The sequence below is a fragment of the Microdochium trichocladiopsis genome (genome assembly GCF_020744255.1).
Source record: "Microdochium trichocladiopsis strain MPI-CAGE-CH-0230 chromosome Unknown B0I36scaffold_7, whole genome shotgun sequence".
Taxonomy (NCBI): domain Eukaryota; kingdom Fungi; phylum Ascomycota; class Sordariomycetes; order Xylariales; family Microdochiaceae; genus Microdochium; species Microdochium trichocladiopsis.
This window is the reverse complement of record NW_025763550.1, coordinates 3270521-3287539: the sequence shown is the minus strand read 5'-3', so window position 1 is coordinate 3287539 and position 17019 is coordinate 3270521. Positions and strand designations below refer to the sequence as shown.

Genomic DNA, 17019 nt, shown 5'->3' with positions numbered 1-17019 from the left:
CGGTTCGTCGCCGGCCGCCACCACCTGCGCGCCCGAGCTGCAGGCCACGATGCACGCGAGCGCCGCATCAAGGCGCAGCGCGAAGGCGTCGCGCACCGTGAAGGCGTCGTCACCGCCGGAGCCGCTGAGCCGCAGCGACTGGTGTAGCACGTTGACATGCGCGTCCATGTGCCCGTGGTAGTGCACGATGTCGGCGCCGCGGGCCTGCGATTTCAGGTTGTGCCGCGTGGCGTCGCGGCCGAGGAACGGCTCCGTCTTGAAGCCACGGGCCAGCTCCCGCATGCACGAGTAAGTTTTCTCCCGTTCCTCCTCCTTGCCGGAATCCTTGGTCTTGTCCTCATAAACCGCGAACACAGCCGCACTGAGGGGCTGGTCCTGGCGCCTTCGAACGTCGGCCCGCCTGCAGCACTGTCGGAGCAGGGACAGGCTGGTGGTGTAGATGACGGGATTCCGTGCTATGAGGATATGGACTCCGTCATATTTGAGGGCGTGGAGAGGAATGGCGTGCAGCACCTTTGTTGGGCACAGGACAAGGAGATCGCCTTTGGATGTGATGCGGTCGAGCCCCGACACCAGCCCGGCCATCTCGTCGAGCCGCTCATCAAAGGGCGGCGGCGGCTGGCCCTGAGCTCGTGCCGTCTCGGAGATGGTAAGGTGCTCGCGCTTCCATTGTCGCACCTGAGGTACTGTGATGTCGAGCGTCGTCAGCTGTGGCTTCAAACTGGAGTCGACGGTCAGCATGACGATGGCCTGGCCGACAAACACCCAGTCAACGAGGACGATATTCTTGTCGGGTAGATGCCCTGCCGGGTCGCGCTTGAAGATCCAGTCGAGGTCTTGCAGTCCACTGACGCCGTCTCTCGATACCAGCAGATGGCTGAGGGCCGAGTGGCCTTCCATCCGGGCGTGAAGCTGGTCTAGTTGGATGCGGATTGCAATGCCCTCACCAGCGCTCTCGCTCTGTAGCTCTCCGAGGAGCCGCTCCTCTTCTTCTAGAATCTCGACAGCCTCGGTGTCGCCTATGAGGTCTGGGGACGTGGCGGCAATGGAGATGAGCCGTGGCGCTACCATTTCTGCGAGGGCCCTTGCCTTTGCCGTTTGCGTCCACTCCCACACCTTCTCGCTGTCTCCCAATGCGACAGAAAGCCTCAGAGCCCGTGTGCGGATATCACTCTGGGAAATAGAAGCCACGAGGAGCCGCTTCTGTCGCAGCGACGCAATGCCCGAAGAGGCTGAAAGATCCGCCCGGTTGCGCTCGCAGGCCGACTGGCCAACCTTCAGGTACGAGAGCGCCTCCTCATACAGAAGACTCCTGTCTTCAGGCAAGCGTTGGCCAATCTCCTCGAATGCCATGGAAATCTCGATGATAAACTCAACCGGGACATTGTTGAGACCCAGCTTGCGGTATGCTTCGGAGGCCGTTCTAGCCTGATCAAGAATCGTGCAGTTGTCGGCCGCCTGAGCTGTGTTCCGGAAGTAGCTCTGAAAGATGATGCTCTGGCATTGCGCAACTTCTCTGCTGTTGCCCCCAGAAGAGAGCTCTGCGAGTGCCTCCTTGGCGAGCTTCCCGGCCTCCTTGAATTCCTTTGCCGCCACGCAGAGTTTAGCTCTGCTGAGCAGGGCTCCACGAGACTCTGCTGACTTGGAATCTTCCCACCTTACCATCCAATACTTCTGTCGCGCCCTGTGGAAGTCTCTAGAGCTACTTCCCTGTAATGCCAAGCGGCCTTCTAGCCTCACAAGAGCATCGTATTTTGCAATCTGCCCTTTGGAATAGTTGTGCTGCTTGTCGAGACTGAGAGATTCCTCCAGCAGCTCGGCTGCCGCTTGGCCGCCCGTCTCGCCTGACTCCATGGCGTTTGCCAGCATCAACTTCGCGTCCGAGATCAACTCATAGTCGCACCCCCTCTCGAACTCATCCACAGCCATCCTCGCATACTTCAGGCCGTTTTCCTCGTCCCCAAGCAGGGTGCAGACTTGACCGAGGAGCACGCATACTTGGCCCCGCGTTCGTGGCGTCGGGTTCGTGGTAGACTCGAGAAACCCGCGCAAGGTTGCCACGGCTTTGCCGATGTGCTGCGGCCATGTAGCCATACTAGACGCAAAGGCGGAATGAGCACTCAAAAGGAGGTATCCATTATTGGTCCGCGATGAGACTGTCCGAGCCCGATCAAAGGCGCTAGCGAAGTCGCCCCAAGAGGCCAAGTCAACGGCAAGGGTCATGGCTTTGAAGAGACTCGAGAACTCTGCCGCGACTGAGTCCGAACGGTGGAAGACATCGGCCAGAGACAGAATTTCCCTAAGGGTACCGGCCGTCTTTGGTGACGTCGTGTATAGTCGCTCTAGTTGAGCTTTGAAGACGCCATCTTGGCACGACGACTGCTTAAATAGATCCTCGGCGCTCCAGAGAAGGGTTCCCGACTTAGATGTGTCTCCAGATCTTGCCGCAGTTACACCTAGCTCGAAAACGACACGAGCTCGGTCGATGGGTGGCAGATCGGGATCATCGATAATTGGTCTCAAAATGTCCTCTTTATCATGTTCTGAAGTTGTCTCATCGGCGAGAAACAAGGCAAACGTGACGATGTCGTGACTCTGGCCAGTCTCTTGTAATAGGTGCAAAATAGCTTGCAGGCGGGTTCGAATAAGGGGCTTGAAGACTTCTGCGTCCAGAAGTCCCTCGTATGTTGCAATGAGAATAATCTTGTGGTAGAAATAATTCAAGGCGATCTATAACGCTTGTGTCAGAACCCGTGTAAGGAGAATGTGTGTATGATCTCGACAGTGGGCACACCTCTGCATCTGAGAGTCTGACTCCTGCCAGGGGAGTATCACTGATGTTCTGGATGGACATGGCAACATCTAACGCCGCCCGGATCTCACACTTGGAGAGCAAAGCGAAGAAACAGCGCGCTAGGAGCAGGGCATCGCGGGTGGTCTGGCTCGGCCACGTATGTCCCCATTGGTTGTAGGACTTATCGGCCACATCCAGCGCCGTGCCAATGTACCCCTGGATGAAGTAGCCCCATCCCAATTCAAGGGCAACTTCTGGATGGAGCTTGTCACTATTGGGCAGTGAAGCCGAGTACGCCTTGAAAGCCCCCCATTGCTCGAATCGTCGTTGGCGCCGTAGACGGCCCACTTGAAGCGACATGTCTGTCGAGATGGAATCATCTACCAAACTTGGGAGATCATCTGAGCCTGCTTCATATATTAGAATCTATAGTCGGCCTGTCTTGCGCCTCTCTCACCATCGATACTTAACTTCAGCCTTGCGCTGACCTGGATTGTTAGACTCCTGCTCCTCCTCTAGCGGGTCCATTTTCCTGCTTCCGACCTCTCGGCCCAGGCCGCTTCCCTGGCGGCCAGCCTCGTCTCGAGCGGCTTGATCAAGCTGGGCATCTAGCTTATCGATAACTTCGTGGCCGACCATGTCGCGCATAGCGGGCTGAAACGCGTCCACAATCGACTTCAAGTCGCCCACTTTCATGCCTGGATTGTCCATAATCTGCACTGCTGCATCCCGAAACCTGTCTCTCTCGTCTCGGATGTCCATTGCTCCCATGAGCAACTCGTCGGTCCGGTGTTGAAGTGGGGACTTCTGCTGACCCCGGTCGGCCACTCGATGCTTCTCGAGAATCTCCTCCATCTTCTTGTCGAGGGCTCTTCCTCGCTTATCCGCAGAGTCAATCATTCCCAACCGCACCTCCCGCTTCTCTTGGGGGGTCTTGGCGCCCTTCAGCTTCTCTATCTGCGCATGTAGTGCTGCTAAAGGGTCATCATGCCCATCACTGGTGCTAGGGCCTGGCTTGTCGGGAGTGCCCTCTGGTTCCGACGCGGCGGCCTGCTGACGTCCCAACCGGAACTCTGCGGGTAGGCTGAAGTCGACGGCTTCTTTTCGGCTGCCACTGGCTCCAGGTGGGCCTCCCACGGCCCCTAATGTCTTGAACCACGAGCCTGGAGCTGGAGGAGTTTCTCGCCGCTGTTGTGCTGGTGGATATTGCTCGTCCGAGATCCGTAAACCTTCCAGAGGAATTCCAGGGATTCCCGGAGACTGTAATCCGGGGTACGAGGGCACTTCTGGGGTAGACTGCTGCAGAATTGGCGGGAACCTAGTGGGAGCCTGTGGCGGACTCAAGTTTTGGCCCCAAATGCGGTCCGAGGGGCCAGAGCTGGCCGTCTGCGTCTGGTTCCACCCGGGCATCAACACATCTGCAATTGCGTAGATGACTGGGGCAATAAAAGGCCACCGGCGAGCGAGTTCGTGCGGCCCAAGGAGTCGAAGCTGGCCTGCGGGTATCGGGAACTGGGCCGTGGCCGAGAGGAGATTACTGGCGACCTGCTCGTGCCAGACAGCGGGGGTGCTCTGGAGGAAGGCATTCACCTCGGCAGCAATTTGCCTTTGGATAGCATTGCGAGCAAACGGGTCGGGCTGTAGGGCGGCTTGCTGGCACAGAAGCCTGATGCGGCTGGCGAAGGTCAGCATGGTGGCCGCAGCCGCTTGTTGAGCTATCATGCCCCCTATCAAACCGGCGAAGGCCTGCATGATGTGCTGGGTGTCGAGAGATGGATACGGCAATGGTGAGTCGGAATTTGGAAGCAGTGTGGAGTTGAATGTTGCAGTTGGACGTATGCGAGAATTGATGGAGCTGGGGGGCAGAATCCAGACTTGACCATTGCCATTTAGCAGTGAGCGACGGCCACCTGAAAAGCGAGTGCAGCAGCCTCTGAGCACGCGGAGGCCTCCCTGTTGTATCTCGCACGCAACAAGGACTTGTAGCTCCGATGGTCTGCATCTCGGTGCGATGATTCTATTCGTTTAAGTATCCCCAGTTGACGCGGGAAGGATGTTTGGCAGAGGAGTTCCGATCAGTATGGCTATGGCTGTGCAGAAAGTTGGAAGACTAGGTTTGGCATGTGAGAGAGTCACCTATTTCCCGATGAGAAGGCTCTCCAGCCCACGGCCATGGTCTCTTTTCTGTTGGAAGTTGCCGTCCACTCGGATGCTGAGCCCCGCACCTATGATGAAGTGGCGTCGAATCGCGTCGAGGTTGTTGAAAGAAGAGCATTGTGACATGTGCAGAGTGCTACCCGTCTCCCTCGGTCGGACAGATCTGTCTAGTATGTGCGCTATGTGTCTAGTTATGATATATAATTAGGTATTTCCCCTCCCAACACACTTTTTGTCGGCAACTGGCCTGGTTCCTAAGTTCTCGGGAGACACGTCCACCTGTAGATGAAAGGGCCTTTGATCCATGGGCTGTGACTATGGCGACGTCCAACATGGATAACCTGAACGAATCTTTCGAGACTACTTTTGAAATTGCAGAGGGGAGCCTCCAACTCGGCAAGGACCGCCCTCGACCACTCGATCGGAACAATGTTGTTGAGAGGGAAGCTGGTCACGCAGGGTTCAGAGCGACAGTCCATCGCGTTCAGTATGGCACATGCCACGGCCAGAGGGCATGCCTCGTCACGTTCAACTACGCCTTCCGCTGGCCGGCCAGCCAGTCTCGCCGTTTTCGGTCTGCGCGGATCACTGTGTATTTTGGGTCAGAGGTGGGCACGAAAGACAACAGTGACTACAACAGTGACGGCGATGATGATGACGACGCAAGTGATAAGAATGAGCCCAGCATCGTCTATCTCGTCCCGGCGCTGGTCTACGGCGAGCCGAAGGTCCGAAGGGAGGAGACGATGTGGAACTGGAAGCTGCCCATCTCCGTACAGCCACCGGGAGGAGGGCCGTCCGGGGGCATGACCATAGAGAGAGAAGTCAAGGCTGCGATTGACCGAGAGATGCGCATGAGGGTCTGCGGGGTGAAGAAAAGCTCGAATTACTCGGATATCGACGACATTGCCGAGTGGACTATCACAGAAAACTCGGCTCAGCTAGACGGCATCCCTCCGTACTTCCAGGCAGCCGTTGTCCTGCGCTGGCCAGCAAACAGCGATCGCGTCATGGCTAGCGTTGTGGTGGAGCCGGAGTTTGACTTCTCCTTCTCCAACATGTGGTATTCATACAGGCTACACCAGCGCCGGAGGGATCCAATCTGCTTCGATGGCAAGACTTCCAAGGGAGATCCCATCGACACGGGCAAGGATTTCAGCGACACATCGTTCCAATGGTCTGCGGCGATTTCAGTGCCTACCGAGTATGGGGTATGGATTACAGCCCCTTTCTCCCCTTATCACTACTAGTATATACGTACATGGGTATGCTTACGATTATTTCAGAATAGGTTCGTCTTGCAGTAAACACGACGGGCTCTGCGGGTCTGCGAGACCCGTTATGAAGAATCAGACTCGATTCCTTGTTCCCAGTACGCTGTTATTTTACGTATGTGGTATTTATTGTTGTGGCATCTCTGGTTGCCCCTAGCTTACGCCTCCTGGAATATTTCTATGGACGGCCTCCATGAGCCCAGGATTACAGATTGAAGCGAGGACGTGCTGTCTGTAACGCAGGCTTTGGTTGGTGTCCGCCACCGCCCGTGTAAGGGGGATAAATAGGCCTGAAAAGTAGCCGGGTATTCCATTAAGGTATATGGTGCTTCACGAATCCTACCCCGGTACCTTGTTCTTAGCCATAGTCGTAGGCATGCCCCTTAAACGATGCAATCAGCTCTCTTTCCCAAGCTTCTGATATTTTAGTACTCTATGAATCTATGAAAGTCCCCTTCTAATTGCCTGTGACTGATACCTAGGTCCACTTGTACACATATTGCGCGTGCCGCACTTTCCTCTTTATTGACTTACCAAACTATATCCGCGAGTATTTATACTAACCCATATTTTCTATCCGGTCAGCTACTGTTGGACAAGTTTCAAGCGCGGGCCCGATTTTCATTCCAAACATTATCTCGCAAAGTTGGACGATCCGGACTTGACATTTCGTCCTTTGGGCAATCTGCCAGGGCAATTGTTATATTCCAGTTCTACGGAACTTCTGAGCAAGTTTGATGCTTCCAATCGATTGACTGGCCGTCACGCTGTTTCTTACTTAGCCTTCACATTAGGTATATCAGGCTGCAATGTGCGGGTAGTGTCCCTCCTTCAGCAGTGTACATTGCTGGAGACGCCAGTCCACCTGCCGACTCGAGGCTCAAGTCTCATACCTCATCAACAAGGACAGCCCTGGCCTTCTCCTCGCACGAGTCCGTCTCCTTACCGCTCCCCTGTACGCTCGCGTCCAGCTCGGCCATACGCTTGGCGAACTCGGCCTCCTCGTCCCAGGTGAAGGGGCTTTTGCTTGCAAACAAAAAGTCGATGGCCTCGAGCGTGCGGCCATATGTTTCGGGGAAGAAGCAGTAGATGATGGGGATGTACGCGAACATGGCCGCACCAAAGACGTAGAACGTTTTCTCGCCAATGCCTGCAAACATGATGGGCACCAGCAACGAGCCACCGCCGAAGCCGATGGCCCAGCCGGCCACACCGAAGGCGTTGCCCTTAGCCCGCAGCCAAGTGGGAAAGATCTCGGTCGGGTAGATGAAGGGGATCATGAGCCACGAGGAGCTGAAGATGAGCACGTAGACAAAGACCATGGCGGCGGATGCGGTACCGTATTGTTCCTTGCGGTCCGGATGGTCGATGGCACCGCGGCTCAGGGCGCCGATGGCGAAAAGCACAATGCTGAGCACGACGGCGCCCCAATAGAGGGTGCGTCTGCGGCCGACGCGGTCGAGGGTGAAGGCGGCAATGGCGGTGCCAAGGATGCCTGTCATCATGAGCAGAGCCGAAAGCCAGTTGCTCTTGAGGTCGTCGAAACCCGCGGTGCGGAAAATGGTACCCGAGTAGATGACGACAGCGGCGATACCCGTGCCGTACTGCATGAGAACCTGCAGCCAAAATGCGAGTTGGATGCGGCGGCCGATGTGGATATCACCTGAGCCGATCCCTAAGAACATCCTGACGTAATTTGTGTCTTCAGACTCCTTCTCCATCTCGACGACAGTGATGATTTCGCGGTACTCGCGCAGGGCGTCAGGGTGGTCTGGGTCATCGTTGCCGCGGATCTTGACAATGATCTCGAGGGCCTCCTCGCGGCGGCCCACCTTGATCAGCCACCTAGGCGACTCAGGGATGAGGAGGGTGCCGACGAAGAGGAACGCGAGAGGGATGGCCTGCGTTGCGAAGCAGAACCGCCACCGGAAGGCGCCCCCCGCGGCGTCGCTGAAGGATGTTCCAAACCCGATCCACGAGCTCAGGCTGATGCCAGAGAAGTTTGCGAGGAAGGTCAGGGCGATGTTCTGACCTCTGTGCGCTGCGGGCGATAGTTCGGCGGTCCAAGCGGGGGCGATGACTATGATGAAGGCGACACCACAACCGGCGCAGAGACGAGCGACAAGCATGTGGGCGAGGTTGACGGCTGAGGACTGGAGGATGACACCGAGCATGCACCAGAAGATGGCCATCCAGAGACCCTTGATACCTGCATTGTATGTCAGCTGAGGATTCTCAAAGTCGGATGCGGCAAGGGTGGACGAGACGTGCGTCCATGTTTGTCCGAGAGATGACCGGCCCAGAAGGCTCCGAAGAGTGACCCTGCGTAGTATGTGGCAACGATGCCGCCCTGCAAGGAAGGCTTGATGACGTGACCATTTTCGTCGGCAAAGCCCATGCGTTGCTGATGAACAGATGCCCGAATTAGCCACCCGCATGAGCTGGCCGCCGGGAAGACAGAGACTTACACCGTATTCTGGTGCCACGTTGACGGCACCCATCACACCCTGGCTCATGCCTTCATAGGCGATGGCCATTGCGGAGACGGCGATGATCAGCTTGAGCAGCTTCGGCCCTGGAAGAGAGCGCCAGTACTTTTGGTGACGGCCAATCATTGTGAAGGATGTGTCTGAAGAGTCGAGGATATCCTGTAGTCTGTCAGACCGGGTGGACCACTTGAGGCTGCAGAGCTGTATCTCTATATATATGCATGTACGCATACCCTTGTCTGCAGGGCCATGTGGTAGCAGAACTGGGGAGCGAGTGAAAACCTGGGGTCCCCATGGGTCACTGGACGGCAATGGAGTTGATGGACCGCGTTCTTCCACGCGTGGGCCTTTTTCTGGGGCACCATCAAGTTGGGATTGTGGAGTCGTCTCTCGTCTCGAATTCCCAGGTCGAGGCTAGCACCAGAGGCTAGTCCTGCTCGAGTTTGCCTCAACTAGGGGGGCAACAGACTGGTGCGGCCACACCGCGCTATGACAAACAATGACTGCAACCGGGAATAAGGAGTGGATCATCCCCGCAAACCATGGTCGTCACTCGATGCGAGTTGTTCAATGTGAGCTCTCGACACGAGCTTTCGAGACGAGCTTTCCCCTTCTGCATTTCGTTGCAAATCCCCCTCTCTTTCAAATGGTCTGACCCCATGGGGAAGTTGCGCTCCAGAGACGGCTGGTGGGTATCTCTCTGTCATGTTCCCCCACGTTGTGTTTTACCGGCTGCCGAGCCGAGCGATGTGCTTCCTGTGATGCTGACTTCCTGGGCGCTAGTCTGACATGCCGGGCGCGGCGTGTTAAATGTAAGCCACTTCACGGATGGGAAAGATACTGCATCTGCTACCTAGTACTAAGCAGCCTGCAGGTGATGAGACGCGCCCAGTTTGCGGCAATTGCCAAAAATCCGACCGGGACTGCCAACAGGACGACCGCCGAGAGGCACGGATCCGCCTGTACAATGAAAAGCGCCGCGCGGCCCCCAGGTCGGGGCGACCGGAAGACATGAACACGAACCTCGGCGGCAGCAGCAGCAGTAGCAGCAGAAGAAGAAGCCCGTCGACCTCGTCACACGGCGCCGGCGCTTCGCCCCTACCCCTGGCCGGCGCTGCTCCGATCTCCATTGCACATCTGCTCCAGTCGGCCTCCGCTTCTGCTTCGCCAGAGGGTTTGCATGCCTCGACCCCGTGGCCGCCTGCAGCAGCGGGCCTGACTCGCCACGAGGCGTCCCTGGTGCAGTACTACACCGCGCACCTGGGCCGGTGGCTCGACTGCACCGACGCATCTCGGCAGTTCACGCTGAGGATCCCCGCCCTCTGCACCGGCTCCCCGGTCCTGCTTGAGGCCATCGTGTCCCTCGCGGCCCGCCACCGGGGGGACACGGAGGCGGCCAGCCTCGCGCACGAGCGCTGCATCGCCTTGCTCATCGTCCTCCTCGACTCGGAGCAGGTGGCCGACGACGATGTGCTTCTCAGCGCCATTGTCATCCTCCGCGTCTTCGAGCAGCTGACGGCCCTCGGCAACGGAAGCGACCAGGAGCGCCACCTGGCCGGGTGCAGCGCCCTCCTCCGCACCTCCCAAGGCCCCTGTGTCGACCCGGCCGCTCCGGGGCTGCGCGATGCCGCCTTCTGGGTCTACCTGCGCCAGTGCCTGTACAACGCGTGCATCAACCAGCAGGCGCCCAACGTGGACTTCTCGCTGACCTTGATGCTGATCCCCAGCCCTGGCACCGCTGGTGTGGACATGCTCCGGTCCGAGACGGCGTGGGCCAACACCATGACGTGGATCTGCGCCACCATCGTGCAGTTCTGCTTCGGGCCGCACGCCCTGGAGGCCAGAAGCCGCATGGACAAGTGGCAGGAGCTGAACAACACTGTCGCCGACTGGGCCCGGTCCCGGCCGCGCAGCTTCGACCCCATCTGGCAGGGCGGGCCCTGCGACGGCGCGCCCTTCCCCGAGTACTACTTCGCCGCCGACTGGCACATCGTCGCCTTTGGCTTCTACCAGCTCGCCTGCATCCTGCTGACCATATACAAACCGACCCCCCGTTTTGCGATACGAAGTGCCCACGCTGTGGGGTTGCGGAAAGAAGACGTGAGTTATGAGAGACCACTCTGCTGCACCCTACACAACCCAGCTGACCATCTCCCCTTTTCCTAACACGCACCAGGCCCAAATATTAGAGCACGCTCGTGCCCTGTGCGGTTCCTGCAGGAGCCATCCCGAGACTGTGCCGGCGCGGATCACCTTGTGCCACAGTGTTTTCCTCTGGGGCGGTCTCATGGACGACCCGTGTGAACAGAGCTGCCTCGTGCAGCTGCTCGAAGAGCTGGAGCACAATCACGCCTGGCCCACGGCGTGGATCATATCGTCGCTGAAGGAGGAATGGGGCATCTCTTCGATGTAAATCTCAACCACTGTCTGTAATTACCGAGTCCATGATTGATAACCCTGTAACGCCTACATGCTACTATGCCGTCGCCCAAGCAGACCAGCTTGTCTGCACGTCTTAGACTATCATACTAAACACCGTCAGAAAAGCTCACAACCGCATACTTCCCGCTTCTCACCCATTTCTTGCCTGGTGCCTCCTTCTCCACCCTCTCTAGCGTCGCCTCGTCCAGACCGACACATACATCCGCCTTGTTCGTCCTCAACGCCAAAATCTTGATCCCCTCGTTGGCTTTATTTCCCACCAGGGGACCAATGGCCTGCTTGAACGGTAGTGTGTGCGGCCAGTTGGCGTCGCGGACCAGCTTGCGATAGTTCAGGTCGCCCTTGAAAATAACAAGCGCCGATCCCCGCAGGTCCCCGAGCAGCTCCGGAGCCACCGCTGGCATCTGCTGGAAGTCGTAGCCCGTCGTCCAGAACGGGTGCTCAGCGATGCTCATGACGCCGGACTTGCTGTATGCCTCCCTCAGCCGCTCAGTCAGGGTTCGTACACTTGAGTTCTTGGCAGCAGGGAAGATAGACTGGTCGGCCAGGGCCGAGATCAGCACGTCCATGTCGTGAGGCATCACGTCCGACACGAACCAGGGTATGGACTTCACGTGTAGCTTCACAGAGCTCGCGAGGCCGGCATCAAGAAGGTACAGTGCGTAGACGAGGTCGGTGAACAGCTCAAAGCCCGAGTTGTCAAGGACGATGTCGACCCGCTTGCCCCGGTTGGACCTGAGGTGGTCCCAGGCCACGGCCATGTCGTTGCTGACAATGCGGGCTTGCCCTGCTTGGATAGCCTGCGCCCCCTGGAGCGAGTGGATCTGGTCGAGACTCAGGTGGCTCAAGAGACTCAGGTCCGTGGCGTTACCCCAGAGAGCAATTTCGGTCATCTCGCTAAAAATGAGGGCCTGTTCTTCCTCGCTCGTCTTGCAGAAGGCGCCCGCTGAAGTGAGGGACACATAGCGCTCACAGAGCTCCTCAACAGCGGCGTGGGAGGCGACAAACGCGGAGACCTTTTGACGGGCGAAAATGTCATAGGTGCGCCAGTGAGTGGAGCGGCCAAAAAGCGTTTGAACGCATCTGAGTTTGTCAGCGCCGGGCGAGCAAAGGAGTGGCAATTTCGGACGAACCTATAGAGATAGCACTCGGCGAATAGCCAGGGCGCGTTATGCCATGTGATGTTGCCGAAGGACTTGAGCTGAGCGTTGAAGCCATCAATGTCAGAGCGGCCGTCTGGCATCAGGGGGCTAAGAAATTCAAGACTGCGTTAGCAACCATCAGAGAGAATGCTGCTTGGTACGCACTGCAATGGCTTATCCTGGCTGATTTCGTTCTTAATGATGCGCAGGGTGGCTTGTATGCGCCGTCCCTCCTCGACCTGCTCTGCAACCTCGGAATGTGCAAAGCTCTGGTCCAGGTCGTCGATCATGCCTTGTACAATGCCCGGCCACCTGGTAATTGCCGTTTCGCGGGCCATAGACCCCTCCTCTGAGGTCCACACCTCTTTTGCGGTCTCGGGCTGTTTGGTGCAAGGCATATTTGCGATTGAAGAAATGCGAATCTTTGTCGTGATCAAGCGGTTCTAACTCAAGCATCGGCCAAGGGAAGAGGAACGGCCATAGGTTTACATATTGAAATACAGACTGTCGGACGACCTACAATCGCCACTGCAGACTTCACCGAGACTGGGGTCCTATCAACCGGGCCGTCTTCACGCAGTGGATCACGGACGTGGTCGCTCCTGTGATCCCCATCGAAATATTGTGCCCAGCACGTGGCATATGGAGAAGGTTTGGACACCTCATCCCAAATTGGGAAAGTCGTGCCGATGTTTGCCGAGCCTCGCGTAACGCCATTTCCGCTTCGCGCTGTGTTTAGCCACACACGCGCAACGGAGAGTTCCGAGGCTTTCGTGCGCTAACTGTACTTAGTGACGATTCTTAGCGGTACTCCACTCTTCGTCTCGAGGACATCCTGCTCGAAACGAGTCCTCCAGTAACGTCGGCACGACTGCAATGCGGGTCTAGCTTCCCCAGAAATTACTGTAGAGTGCTGTTTCCGTGCGGGGTGAGTCCACGTCGGGCCACGAGTAAGTGATGGGTATGGGAGAAGAGCAGGATCCGGCTCCCCCTGGGACGGAGATATAACTTCTTGGAGGCCGTCCAGGACATGGCTTGAGAGGGGACTCGATCAAGCAAACTCGACTGTTCGCACAACTCTCCACAATGGGCTCACTCGGATACACCAATGGCATCAACGGCCACACCACCAAGGGCAATGAGGTTCACCGGCGCGCTGACGGGTCTCTGGATCTGACAGTGCTGGGCATGAACAGCGGTACTGCTATGGACGGTATCGACTGCGCCCTCGTGCGGTACCGCCAAGAGTCGCCGACTGCTCCTCTACATATGGAGGTTCTCAAGGTGAGAAAGCCTGTCTTCTGTTATGTCTTTCTAATGACAATTTGCCAATGTGCTTTATCCAAACAGTACGACGAGATCCCCGTGCCGCAGCGGATGAAGAAGCCCATCCTCAAGATGCTCCGCGAGACCAGGACAACACCTAGCGCCATGTCGCAGCTGAACGTCCAGCTGGGCGAGATGTTTGCCGATGCCGTGCACGAGTTCTGCGGGAAGCACAACGTCGCCATGGACAGCATCGATCTGATCGGCTCGCACGGCCAGACTATCTGGCTGCTCAGCATGCCCAAGCAAGGCGAGACGCGCTCTGCCTTCTGCCTGGGAGAAGGCACCATCATCAGCGCCCAGACAGGCATCACGACCATCACCGACTTCCGCCAGGCCGAACAAGCTATTGGCCGACAGGGCGCACCGCTGGTTGCCCTCATCGACGGCCTCCTCCTCCACCACCCGAATAAGATGCGGCTGTGCCAGAACATTGGGGGCATCGCCAATCTCTGCCTGATCCCCCCCGACAGCGAGGGCGGCGTCGACGCCATGGTCGACTGGGACTGTGGGCCGGGTAACATGTTCATCGACGCCGCCATGCGGCACTTCACCAACGGCGAGAAGGAGTACGACGAGGACGGCAAGTGGGCCGCCCAGGGTACCGTCAACCATCAGATCGTCGAAGACTTTCTGGCTGCCAACGCCTACATCAACCATCACCCGCCCAAGACGACGGGCCGCGAGGTGTTCGGCGATAACGAGTGCCAAGAAATCATCGACAAGTGCGAGGCGGCCGGATGCAGCAAGTATGACACGCTGGCGACAGTCACACGCATCACGAGCCAGAACATCATCCGCCAGTACCGCACCTTCCTGCCCAGTTACGGCATCGACCCGGACCATATCGACGAGATTTTCATGTGCGGCGGCGGCGCGCGCAACCCAAACATAATCAAGTACCTTCAGGAGCAGCTGCCCAATACGCGCATCTGCAAGCTCGATGAGACGGGCGTGCCTGCAGACGCCAAGGAGGCCATCAGTTTCGCGCAGCAGGCCGTCGAGGCACTCCTAGGCCGTGCCGCCCTCGTGCCTATCAACAGCGACTCACTCACGCCCAACTGCATATCTGGTAAGATCGCGCCGGGAAAAAAATGGAGGGAGCTGATGAGGATGTGCGTTGCATTTGGCAATACTTGGGAGGGAGAGGGGCCGCTGCCGACTGTCAAGGATATGGTTGTGGATAAGCCTTATACGGAGTGGAAGCCGTAAAGGTGTCGGAGCCCTGGCGTAGGCTTAGGTTCTCAGCTCGAATACAGATCTGTTGATTGGCTAGGACAATTGAATGGGCGCTCAAGAGGTAGGTCAGCAGCTCACAGCCTAAATCGCCAGCGTAGTCACATCAGTATAATATTCTCTAGTAACAGACTAGCAATCTCATCCACATAGCGACTGTCCAATGTTCTCGAGTCACTCAGCCCATCAACGAAAGCGGCTCCGTCAACAAGGTAATGGTATCCGTCACCACCTCCCTTAGCTGGCCTCAAGGCTATGCACTCCTCCCACGCAGCGGTCATTGTCATTAAATCGCCGACCTCAATGTCCGAGTCACATACCGCAAACCGGCGATTTCCAGGACAACAATTGCTTGTTTGCGGAGGACATCGACAGATTCCTCGTTCAGGCACCCCGCATGCGCACCAGTATGTTGACGTTCTCGGAAGGGCATCATTTTTGGCAACCATGAAGGATAGTTGACTGTTTGGGGTGTAGCGTCCACTGGAGAAGGTCCTCGGAGCTTGTAGCAATGTCTGTAGTCGCTCCATCTTGTAGAGCTCACAAGTACTACGAGGGTTGCACTTATGTGATAGGGGTTTGTAGGCTCGGAGAGGCGGGTTGAGCCCAAGCCATATTCTCGTGCCTGAGCACAGCACTGCCCCAATGGGCAGACGTGTATTGGCAACGGCAAGAACTGCTGTACGACGTCTGCAACCGTGAGCATGTGTCTCGTGCAGAGTTTGCTCACGAGACTGTTCCGCCGAACGGCGCGGCGCGACCCAGGCAGTCGGACGTTCGCGCGTCGTGGTGCTGAAAAGCGCGATCGCGATGGTGGCTCCCCTGAGGTGAAGCGCCCACTGCATGTTACTCCTCCCGCTCTATAGCTTGAATAATAGCAAGCAACTGAATATTGACTGGTCGTTTTCACAATCTCTGGCCCTCAACTAATAGATGAAAGACAGGGGAGAAGTATGAGCTGGGTATTAGCATACCGTACTTCACTATGTCAACATAATCCTACAAGGGTAAAGACCGCAGCTTGTACGCCCATTATGATCATACTTCCTTCTTCATTTACATTATGTCGTGTATTTCAGCTGAATTATATTCTACTTTGCCGACCGCGTGCATAGAGGGTAGCTCACTCGCATGAATGGCTCACTAGCTTAGGAACGAGTTCTCATCTAGCCAGTTCTCGAGCAGAGTGTTCAGGGCGTCTGGGCGCACCTTCATCATCCAATGGCCGCCCTCGAGAGCCACGAGGCTGTCACGTACATCATCTACTCCAGCCTCCCGCTCAACTTTCAAAAATTGTGGCATAGAATTCCCGACAAGTCTAGGCACGTTGGTTCGGGTTCGCTTGGCGCATTCTACACCGCTGGGCCCGATGTACTTAGCCAGCTCCTCGACAGCTCCTATAGTTGATGAACGATCGGCGCCCCAGGCCCTTAGCTTGTGCCAGGTTTTGATGTGCTCAGGAGTGTCCGGGCTATATACAGCGTCGAAGAAGGCGGCAATAGCGACGGTGTAGTCGTCTCGTAGCTGTTGGGTGAGCTGGATGAAACCCTCCGTTGGTGCGAGGTAGGCAGGATCAAGGAGCACCAGGCCACCTACGAGCGATGGGTGAGCATGTGCGAGTTCGACGGCCACAACACCCCCAACACTATGACCAATGACGATGGCTTTGTTGTTATGACCAATGCCAATATGAGACAGATTGGCGGGGGCATCTTCAGAGAGAGTCTTGATAGCCACGTCCTTGCTGGTGTCATTGGTACTGCCGTCCTCGTTAGACTTTCCACGATAGCGACTCGCGCAATGGTTGCGCATATCCATCGTGATAACCCGGAAGCATGTGAAAGTCTGCAAGAAGAGGGGAAGCTGGAAACTCCAGTCACTCATGTTACGCCATGGAGAAAGAGAACGGGTCTTCCAGATTCAGGACCCTGGACGGTGAGAAAGAGCTCATGGCCGTCCCGGTTGAAGTGCTCAGCAAGCATTTTGGCCATGGTGAGATTGTTATGGGCTTAGGGCAGTTCGTCGTGACGAGTACACAAGATGCTATGCCAAGAAAGGCTGTGGGGCTTGAGATACTGGTGTGTAGACCAAAGAACGAAGAATGTGTGGCGCAAGTATCGGCGGTAATGTCGCGATCCAGATGTTTTTCGATGGTGGTG

The 17019-nt window shown here is 57.0% G+C and overlaps 7 protein-coding genes across 7 annotated transcripts; 4 read left to right on the top strand and 3 right to left on the bottom strand.

Moving 5' to 3' along the window:
• Positions 1-181: 181 nt before the first annotated feature.
• B0I36DRAFT_328802 (uncharacterized protein) lies at positions 182-875 on the top strand (the record flags this gene model as incomplete). The annotated part of the gene is made up of 1 exon (XM_046154636.1): positions 182-875. A coding segment is annotated over one exon (617 nt), but the record flags the coding sequence as incomplete, so codon positions are not given.
• Positions 876-5283: 4408 nt separating this feature from the next.
• On the top strand, positions 5284-6201 carry B0I36DRAFT_351617 (uncharacterized protein; the record flags this gene model as incomplete). The annotated part of the gene is made up of 1 exon (XM_046157028.1): positions 5284-6201. The coding sequence occupies one exon, from the start codon at positions 5284-5286 to the stop codon at positions 6199-6201; it is 918 nt and encodes a 305-aa protein (XP_046011006.1).
• Positions 6202-6903: 702 nt separating this feature from the next.
• B0I36DRAFT_272136 (general substrate transporter) lies at positions 6904-8867 on the bottom strand. The gene is made up of 3 exons (XM_046151303.1): positions 8694-8867; positions 8488-8629; positions 6904-8434 (listed from the first exon to the last, which is right to left on the bottom strand). Exons 1-3 carry the CDS (start codon positions 8838-8840, stop codon positions 7113-7115), a joined length of 1611 nt encoding a protein of 536 aa, XP_046011005.1. The 5' UTR covers positions 8841-8867; the 3' UTR covers positions 6904-7112.
• Positions 8868-9427: 560 nt separating this feature from the next.
• Positions 9428-11185, top strand: B0I36DRAFT_147801 (uncharacterized protein). Its single transcript, XM_046148473.1, has 3 exons — positions 9428-9526; positions 9589-10814; positions 10891-11185. Exons 2-3 carry the CDS (start codon positions 9726-9728, stop codon positions 11125-11127), a joined length of 1326 nt encoding a protein of 441 aa, XP_046011004.1. The 5' UTR covers positions 9428-9526; positions 9589-9725; the 3' UTR covers positions 11128-11185.
• B0I36DRAFT_413818 (uncharacterized protein) lies at positions 11131-12696 on the bottom strand (the record flags this gene model as incomplete). Its single annotated transcript, XM_046162008.1, has 3 exons — positions 11131-12239; positions 12290-12406; positions 12464-12696. The coding sequence occupies 3 exons, from the start codon at positions 12694-12696 to the stop codon at positions 11243-11245; spliced, it is 1347 nt and encodes a 448-aa protein (XP_046011003.1). The 3' UTR covers positions 11131-11242.
• Positions 12697-13446: 750 nt separating this feature from the next.
• Positions 13447-15019, top strand: B0I36DRAFT_272131 (UPF0075 domain protein). Its single transcript, XM_046151302.1, has 2 exons — positions 13447-13582; positions 13649-15019. The coding sequence occupies exons 1-2, from the start codon at positions 13487-13489 to the stop codon at positions 14834-14836; spliced, it is 1284 nt and encodes a 427-aa protein (XP_046011002.1). The 5' UTR covers positions 13447-13486; the 3' UTR covers positions 14837-15019.
• Positions 15020-15873: 854 nt separating this feature from the next.
• Positions 15874-17019, bottom strand: B0I36DRAFT_328795 (Alpha/Beta hydrolase protein). The gene has a single exon (XM_046154635.1). It carries the CDS (start codon positions 16742-16744, stop codon positions 16004-16006), a length of 741 nt encoding a protein of 246 aa, XP_046011001.1. The 5' UTR covers positions 16745-17019; the 3' UTR covers positions 15874-16003.

What these genes read in the sequence shown, in the direction of transcription:
- B0I36DRAFT_272136 (XM_046151303.1), bottom strand. Translation starts at nt 8,840, where the DNA reads ATGATTGGCCGTCACCAAAAGTACTGGCGCTCTCTTCCAGGGCCGAAG. An exon ending in ACGTGGCACCAGAATACGGT is followed by an intron (nt 8,630 to 8,693) that starts GTAAGTCTCTGT and finishes TCTGTTCATCAG; the next exon opens with CAACGCATGGGCTTTGCCGA. An exon ending in CAAACATGGACGCACGTCTC is followed by an intron (nt 8,435 to 8,487) that starts GTCCACCCTTGC and finishes CATACAATGCAG; the next exon opens with GTATCAAGGGTCTCTGGATG.
- B0I36DRAFT_147801 (XM_046148473.1), top strand. Translation starts at nt 9,726, where the DNA reads ATGAACACGAACCTCGGCGGCAGCAGCAGCAGTAGCAGCAGAAGAAGA. An exon ending in TGGGGTTGCGGAAAGAAGAC is followed by an intron (nt 10,815 to 10,890) that starts GTGAGTTATGAG and finishes AACACGCACCAG; the next exon opens with GCCCAAATATTAGAGCACGC.
- B0I36DRAFT_328795 (XM_046154635.1), bottom strand. Translation starts at nt 16,744, where the DNA reads ATGAGTGACTGGAGTTTCCAGCTTCCCCTCTTCTTGCAGACTTTCACA.
- B0I36DRAFT_272131 (XM_046151302.1), top strand. Translation starts at nt 13,487, where the DNA reads ATGAACAGCGGTACTGCTATGGACGGTATCGACTGCGCCCTCGTGCGG. An exon ending in TACATATGGAGGTTCTCAAG is followed by an intron (nt 13,583 to 13,648) that starts GTGAGAAAGCCT and finishes TTATCCAAACAG; the next exon opens with TACGACGAGATCCCCGTGCC.